This window comes from Leopardus geoffroyi, chromosome A1 (assembly GCF_018350155.1).
Source record: "Leopardus geoffroyi isolate Oge1 chromosome A1, O.geoffroyi_Oge1_pat1.0, whole genome shotgun sequence".
Classification (NCBI taxonomy): Eukaryota; Metazoa; Chordata; class Mammalia; order Carnivora; family Felidae; genus Leopardus; species Leopardus geoffroyi.
The window spans coordinates 239,058,017-239,066,267 of NC_059326.1; the positions used below are offsets into that span (position 1 = coordinate 239,058,017).

The 8,251-nt window shown below is 61.4% G+C and overlaps 1 protein-coding gene across 1 annotated transcript; it reads right to left on the reverse strand.

The window, feature by feature from the left end:
* Positions 1-4,997: 4,997 nt before the first annotated feature.
* On the reverse strand, positions 4,998-7,459 carry LOC123579332. Its single transcript, XM_045443209.1, has 2 exons — positions 6,893-7,459; positions 4,998-6,287 (listed from the first exon to the last, which is right to left on the reverse strand). The coding sequence occupies exons 1-2, from the start codon at positions 7,372-7,374 to the stop codon at positions 5,804-5,806; spliced, it is 966 nt and encodes a 321-aa protein (XP_045299165.1). The 5' UTR covers positions 7,375-7,459; the 3' UTR covers positions 4,998-5,803.
* Between the last annotated feature and the right edge of the window lie 792 nt (positions 7,460-8,251).

The following is an 8,251-nucleotide window of genomic DNA, read 5'->3' on the forward strand; positions in this document are numbered from 1 at the left end:
GAGTCGCCCTCACACCTCGGCCAGAACTGACATCTTCTGCCGAGAGCTGCCGAGGCCCGAAGCCCAGAATCCCCAAAACGAAGTGGCCAGAGGGTGGTGTGGATGCTGGCCAGGCGGCTGCTCAAGGTGACAGGGGCGGGCAGACGCAGGGGAGACACCAGGATGGCCCACGTCACCCTGCAGCCAGGCGGTCCCACGGGGTCCTGACGGTGACGTGGAGCCTGGGTGCGGCGGCCGCGGGCGGGCCCAGGAGGCCTCGGTGCCACCGCACAGCCATGGAGCGTGGGGCGGAGCCTGAGCCCGGTGCCCCCACTGACCGCAAGGCCAGGTCCTGGCTCCGGCCCGGGGACGGCCGCCCACGCTGCTGTGGGGTCCGCGGGTCCCCGTGTCATTGTGCAGGTGCCAAGGTCATCAGGGGATTCCCACCCTTTTTTCAGGTGTTTCGAGTACAAAACCACGGAGAGAGGGGTTCCCGGGCAGCCCTGTGGCCCTCCTGGCCCAGCCACCGTCGAGCGTCCCAGGAGAGTCTGCATTGGGCCTTGCTTGCTTTGCGGGAGTCCCAGGAACGTATGATTCCTCATGAGGGGCCGGCGTGTGGAGAGGACCCGAGTGGGGCCGGGCCTGGGGGTGCCCGTGGGGCGCAAGCCACGTGTGTCGCTCGCCGAGACCCAGAGCGAAGCCGCCCGCCCCACCTAGATGGGTCTCCCCCCGGGGCACCTGCCCTCCCGTGTCCTCTGCACAGAGACTCGGCCCTCGGGGACTGGGGCTCAGCCACTGTGGGACTGGGGTGGGGTTGCCTCGAGGACCCTGGGGCTTCATGGGCAAGTCCAAAGGCCTTGTGCCCGAGGAGGGGTCTCTGAAGGCTGCCCCTCAGGTCCGAGACCCCAGCGAAGGCACCCTCTGGGACGCGTCCAGGGCGGCAGAGCTGAGGCCAAAGACGGTCTGCTTGGCCACCCAGGGGCTCCTGCTGCCCACCGGTCCCGGCGCCGCCTCCAGCCTGGGCCCCCGACCCTCCCGGAGGCCCGGGTCTCCGGGGTGGACCCGCACTGGTGGTCCAGAGGGGGAGGCCGGGCACACAGGGGACCCAGCACCCCATGCGGAGCAGTGGGTGTGCAGCCACAAAGAGACACACGATTCCAATTTCCTGGAGCCTACGCTCATGAAGCAAAGAAGAAAAATCACGTGATCGCTGTATAGAAAAACATCTGAGAACATTCAGTGTTCATCCATGAAAAAATTCTCAGCACACTAAGAATAGAAAGGCATTTCCTTGACTGAACAAGCAGTTTGCTCGAAAAACCTTCAGCAAATATAACCCCAAGCAGTAAAACAGACGACATTCCCCGCAAGACAGGAATGGTAAGTATGCCTTCCAAAACATCTTCTCAGCGCGGTAGGGGAGTAACCGCTGTCCTATCGTTCCTGAGAGAGACAGAGACAGACAGAGACTGAGAGACAGACAGAGACAGAGACAGAGATAGATAGAGACAGACAGAGACAGAGGCAGAAACAGAGACCGAGAGATAGAGACAGACAGAGATACACAGAGACAAAGAAAGAGAGGCAGAGACAGAGAAGCGGAGACAGAGACTGGGAGACAGAGACAGAGACCAAGAGACAGAGGGACAGAGATAGGAGATAGAAACAGAGACAGACAGAGACAGAGACAGAGGGAGATGGAGAGATAAGGAGTGGAAGGAAAAAGGAAAAGCAGATTATTCACAAATGGTATCATCATAGAAATTAGGGGAAAATGAACAGGATGCAGAATCAATAATAAAGACAAGACATAAAGGGTAACGTGGAAACCCAGAAGCATTGTGCACACGTTACCAGAGGAAATAGCACGTAGCAAGTATGTGAGATGCAAATACGACGTACGGAATCGGCTAGATCTCTGTGTCCCAGAACAAACACGTGAGAACCTGTGCAAATCTACTAACAGACGCGAACTTCGTGGAGACGCTGATAAGGCTCTAGCTTCTCGGCACCACCGCGCTGACGGAGCGTGAGCCCGGGCGGCTGGCGAAGACGGTGCCCGCCAGGACCAGTCAGCGCCCATCCGGTTTTGCTGCAGGACGCGGCAAGCTGCCGCAAATTCGCGGGGACGCTCGCGGCACAGGACAGCCAGACGGAGCGGGTGGGGAGCTGTCCCCGTCGGAGCCGAGACGGAGGCGCTGCCGCGGGACAGACCGGCCGACAAGGGGCGGGCGGGGAGCGAGGACAGACGCGTGATCCGACACGCAGGGACGCCGCAGAGGGCCTTCTCGGCGGACGTCTCGGGAGAATCAGCCGTGGCTTCAGAAAAGAGTCTCGCGTCCGGGCAGAAATGCTGGGTAGAAGACGTACAGGAGCAAGCAGCTAGGTCCCTAGGGGGGCAGGGCTTTCCGAAACAAGCCAGAAAAGGCAGAAAGCGCCAAGGCGGAGGCTGGTACATTGAGCAGCCGTGAACTGGAGAATGCTCGCTTGTCGCGACACACGCAGGCTGCAGAGACCAGGCGTGGGGCCGGGACGAAGCGCTCACGTTCAGATGACGTCAAGGACGCCGAGCCGTCAATGAGGAAAACACCAAGGGCCCGGGAGCACACGCCGTCCAGCCTCATCGGTAACGACGGCCGCCAGGGGCAAGTCGGGACACAGGCAGTGTCACTCCCTACGGACACCGAAGTCAGCAAAAACCAAGCGACTTCTTGCTTGGGGTCGTGGTACGAACAGCGGTATCGTCACAGGGAGAGGGAGGAGCGGACCAGACCGAGGCTCGGCGGGAGCTGCCCCTCGAGCTGCCGGGGCGCTTTCTTCCAGACCCTGAAGAGCCAGCAGAGCCTCGCGTGGACCAGCGTGGCTCCCGCCTCCTGTAGTGAAGTCACCTCCCTGCGGTGCGTACCCACAGGTGCGGAACCGGACCCGTGGCCCCAGAAAACCGTTTCTCTTCCTTCTGTTGGGCCCGTCCTCGGGAAAAGTAATGTACCGTCCCCAGACTCCATTCCCGCCCCTCTGACTACACGCGGGCTGCCCGTAGGGCCCTCAGAGGCCGGAGGCCGGAGCTGCCTGTGCTCCCGGCGCCCCTAGCGGAGAGACCCAGCGCGGGTTGTGACGACTGTACCCCTTACCTCCTGATACCCTCGGCCGGCCTCCGCAGCCTGCGTGTGTCACCGGCCCCCGTTGACCGTGGAGAGATGGGGCTACTTCCCCGTTGATCGGAGCGTCCCCTTCTCTGTGGGGCAAGTCGCGGGGAGGTGGATCTCAGGGTGGTGGGCACCCCAGCGGGCCGGGGCCTCGGGTGCTCCTGGGGAGCAGGCAGTGGACCACTCGCTGGGTGGGGCCGGGCCAGGGGGTCCGGGCGCTCTCCAATCTCCCCCCTGCGCCGTGGGGCTGGGCTCATCGCGGTCCCTAAGGCCCGAGCCCTCCGACGGCCTCAGGACAGAGGAAACAAACACGCCAGCCCACGTGCTCCTCCCTCCACCCGTGTCTACACGGCGGCCTGCCCTGCACCCACTGCACCCCAGCACGGCCTCGCGCCGCCAGGCCTGCACCGCTCCAGCCCCCGGAGCCGCCCGGCAGAGGCCCCAGCCGCCGGCACCCTCCCAGGCAGCCGGCAGGGCAGCCCCCACTGGGGCCCGTGGCACACCACACCAAGCCGCCTCCGGACGGGCGGTGGCCGTGCTCACTGCCGTCTGCCCCCCCCCCCCCCCCCCCCCCCCAGCGCAGGTAGCTCCGCCAGGGCCTGGCCCCGAGCAGCTGTACGAGTCCAGGAGGGAGTGCGGCCAGCCTCTCCTCTCTGTGAGGAGCACCGGTCTGGGGGCCTGGCCTGCCTGCTCCCCTCACTCCATGGATCCAGCTAACCGTCAGGAGCAGGTTAGCTTGAGTCCGTTTGCTGTGCGGTTGGTGTTTCTGTCTTAGACGTACTCTGGAGAGGTGGGCCTCTGCTCCCTGCACAAGGGTGTTTCTTTATTTTTTTCAAGTTTATTTGTTTTGAGAGAGAGAGAGAGTGTGTGTGTGGGGGGGGGGGGAGAGAGAGAGCACAAGCACACACAGCAGGGGAGGGGCAGAGGGAGAGACAGAACCCCAAGCAGGCTCCGTGCCGTCAGCACAGAGCCCAACGTGGGGCTCGATCTCACAACCATGAGATCGTGACCTGAACTGATATCAAGGGTTGGACGCTTAGCCGACCGAGCCACCCAGGTGCCCCAAAAAGTATGCTTTTTGATGCCCGGGTCTGCCACACCATGTGCGAACCCACGAACACAAACCCGTGAGCCAGCAAGACGGGCGCGCTGCTCTCCGGGACGTGCCAGCCTTCACCCAACAGGGTGTCCCGCAAGGGCGGCCCCCAGGGCCTCCAGGGCCGACAGCCCGTCCAGTGTCCGTCTTCCTAGGGCCTTGGGAGGGGACCCCCTAGTGGGGCCGTGGGCCTTCTCCCCCACCCACCGCGAGCGGCGTGCAGGGCTTGGGGGCGGCCCCTGGCCACGGGGTCGGCTCTCGGGGAGGCCTCACTGTGTCCCCGCAGCGTGGACCCTCTGCTTCTCCGCCTGCACCTGGGCGTGTGTGCGCGTGTCCGCCCACCCGTGGGCCCAGGCTGCCTCTGTGTGCCACTTCTTACCTAAGACTGTAATGTTGATAATTTAGTGAACCGGTACCATGAGCCTTTCCAGGCAGGACCACAAAATTAGCAAAGTCCTTTGCACTATCTTCCTCCAAAAACTTTATTCGTAAATCAAAGGCGCAAGGATTCATCACCCAGATGGTTCTGTCAGGACTAGCCCATCCAAGAGAATGCACCACAAGACATCTATAAAACTAGATTTTCTAATAGTCACATTAAAACAAAAACAAAAACAAAAAACAAAAACAAAAACGAGCGCCTGGGTGGCTCGGTTGAGCGTCCGACTTCAGCTCAGGTCATGATCTCATGGTCCAGGAGTTCAAGACCCACGTCGGGCTCTGTGCTAACAGGTCAGAGCCCGGAGCCTGCTTCTCACTCTGTGTCTCCCTCTCTCTCTCTCTGCCCCTCCCCTGCTGGCGCTCTGTCTCCCTCTCTTTCTCTCAAAAATAAACATAAAAATAAATAAATAAAAGCCCCAAAAGAAACAGATGTCGTTAGCTTTAATAATATGCCATTTAAACCAACGTACCCCAGATATAATTTTGGCCGAAATGTAACCGAAATGTAAAGTTGTTGCCAAGATGCTCTGTGTCCCTTGCCCTGCGCTGTGTCCTTCCACATGTCTGCGGAGGGCAGGTTTCAGGGGCCCCACAGGCCCGGCGGTTGGCGGCCACCAGCTGGACACCCAGGCCCAGACTTGCCATGTCAGTCAGGTGCTGCCTTGCCCAAGTCAGCCCACGTCTGTCCTATATGGCCCTGGGTTGCAGGATGTGTGGGGCCCAGGGGCAGGGGGGTATTGGGAGAGGGAAGGACACCTCAGGTCCCTGCACGTCTCCTGGGGACCGAGCCCCTGACGTGCCTGAAAACCTGTGTGCCCTCCAGCCCCACCTGCAGTTGGAGGGGAAGCCGCGAGGGGGACAGGAGGTAGAAGGGTCACCACAGGATAGGGCGGGCACAGAAGGTAGGACCAGCCTGTCCTTTGGGAGCAAAGTCTCTGGCCCCCAGGTAACGGCAGAACCACCCCAGCTTCTCCCCAGACAGGGGTGGTGGGGGGGGGGGGATCCCGCGTCCTGGACCCTGTGAGAAGGATGGTCCTCACGCTGTCCTCGTCCACACCAGAGGACTGAGGTCACAGGGAAACAGCCACTTTGAGTCTACGGAGACAGAGGGTCACTGGCACCCAGAAACTGGCAGAAACACCTAACGGTCATTTTCACGAGTTGACGAAGGCTGAGCAAGGACAGACTCCACATCTTCACGGTTTTGCCTCCAGGAACCACACCAGGTTCTCCTGGTGAGGATGCAGACACCTCCACCCGAGAGGAGGGCTCGGTCCCCACGGGGACTGGTCCCCATCAGGGCAGGCCTGGGCTGAGCGTGGGACGCTGTGCCCTGGAGGAAAGGTCCCAGACGCTCCGTCCCGCACGTGTGGCCGCCTGAAGACACAGATGCTGCCGAGGGAGGGTGTCCAGGGACGCCCAGAGCCAGAAGGGGAGACGACACGGCCTCTGAGCCCTGGTGCCGAGGCCACCGGCAAGCGCAGCCTGTCTCTGGCCAAGAGAACACAAAGCCCATCAGAAAGGCCTTCCTCGCTCGGTGCCACTTACCCCGCACAAGCGTCCGGCTTTCAACGTGAGCCACAAGACACACCGCCATCTGGGAAACGCCACCACCACAAGAGACTCTACGAGACACAGCAGGGATTCTAGAATTTGGGGACTGGGATTCCCTTTTTATCACTTTCGGTTTTTAACAGTTTGGCAGAGAGAGGGAGAGAGAGAGAATCCCAAGCAGGCTCCGATCTGTCAGTGCAGAGCCCTACTCGGGGATCCATCCCACGAACCGTGAGATCGTGACCCGAGCCAGAATCAAGAGCCGGACATTGAACTGATGGAGCCCCCCAGGTGCCCCTGGGGCCTGGGATTTAAGATGCCAGTGATGAGCGTGTGAGGGGCTCCAGTGGGAAAAGTGGACGGAATCGGTGGCCTGGAGCAGGGAAGCCCCAGGACACCATGGACCCCACACGCGCAGCTAAGAATTCCAGGAGGAGGAGGGAAGAAGGCAGAGGACCCATTTGCCGTGAAAGTGCCTGGAATCTTCCAGAGTTAATGAGACTCAAACCGCAAACCAGGAAGCTCGGGGCACCACCAGCAGAATGAACCCCCCCAGACAGACACCTCAGCAAATCCTACTCCAGCTGGAGAAGGGGAGGCGGGGAGGACGCATGAGGAGCCGTCGGACGAACGTGCCAGCTTCCCTCCAGAAGCCAGGATGGGGACCCCAGCTCACCTCCCGAGCCCGTGGCTCCAGGCCTTCCCGGAGGGACCTCGCACACGTCCCAGAGCCCTCCTTGAGGACAACGGGGACGGGAAACCACGACCAGAGGAGCCTGGGGAGACATGGCAGTAGGCCTGTGTCTGTTCGTGTGTGTCCGTCAGTCTGTCCATGTCTCTGTGTCCGTTTCTACGTGCGTCTGTCTGTGCCTGTATCTGTCTGTGTGTCTGTCCATGTCCACGTCCGTGTGCGAGCCTCCCAGGAGGTGGAGGGCGTCTAGTCTGAAGGGCCCTCTTGCAGCCTTGGTTCAGAGGTTCAATTGTATGTTCAATTGTATGTAAGAGCATACAATTGACGCAGGAACCATTTCCATTAAAACAATTTCCACGATACGTGGACAGAGCAAGGTCACGTCCAGGGTCATGCGGAGGCACGCTCAGGTGCACGCGCTCCCGGTCGGGTCTGTGTCTGCTGTGCTTATGGCCTCCAAACAGCATGTCTCCCCAAGCGAGCACTGGTGCTAAGTAGGCGAGGTGGGTGCGTGCACTGGCTGCTTACCCCCGCTCCCCGCTCAGGTGCCCTCCACCCCCCCCCTGCTCCCCCTTCAGGCGCCCCCCCCCCCCCCCGGCAGGCATCCTCCCCACTGTACAGGAGAGCGCTGGAGTGCCACCGGAGGCGCTCCCTGTGGTTGCACTTGACTTAAAGCTCCGAGTCGGTCTGCCCGGTCTCTCCCTGTGATGAATCACTGAATCACGGGCCGCCAGACACAGTCACACCCGCCCTGACAGCCCCATGTGGAAGCAGGCCTGGGGCCAAGTGGCTTAATGCTTAACGTCTGGGCCCCAATGCAGCCTTGCAGGCCAGCGGTCTTGCCGGTGGCCTGGGGCGCTCGGGCGGGACCGGGCCCACCCCACTTCCCTGCAGGCTGATGAGGCTACGTGGCCCACGTCCTCAGATGACCCCTGCCTCAGGCACCAGCCATGCTGTCCTCCCTCCCCCGCCCCCCCCACCACTTTCTGGCCTCAAATCCCTGAGGGGCATCTTGGTGATGGATAGATGGAGGCGTCATGACCTCAGCACGAGCAGCAGAGAAAACCCTAAGCAGGCGAATGAACCTGAACAAACGGAGACTTCGAACAAAAGGCAAAAATGTCTGGACTCCAGGAGGCGTCACCCCCAAGCGGCCGCTGGAGCACTTGTCGAAGGGAAGCTTCCAAGCTGACGATTAAGAGCGTGACGAGGACAGTAACCAAGCTCCGAGACAAGGGAGAGTGGCTACGGAGAACGAGTGGGACACATCGGGAGAAAACAAAACACACGGTGGCTGGAATACAGAGTGCGACGCGGGCCAGGGGCACCTGGAGGCCGTGGAGG

What these genes read in the sequence shown, in the direction of transcription:
- LOC123579332 (XM_045443209.1), bottom strand. Translation starts at nt 7,374, where the DNA reads ATGCTGTTTGGAGGCCATAAGCACAGCAGACACAGACCCGACCGGGAG. An exon ending in TGGAGCCACGGGCTCGGGAG is followed by an intron (nt 6,288 to 6,892) that starts GTGAGCTGGGGT and finishes TGTGTCTCGTAG; the next exon opens with AGTCTCTTGTGGTGGTGGCG.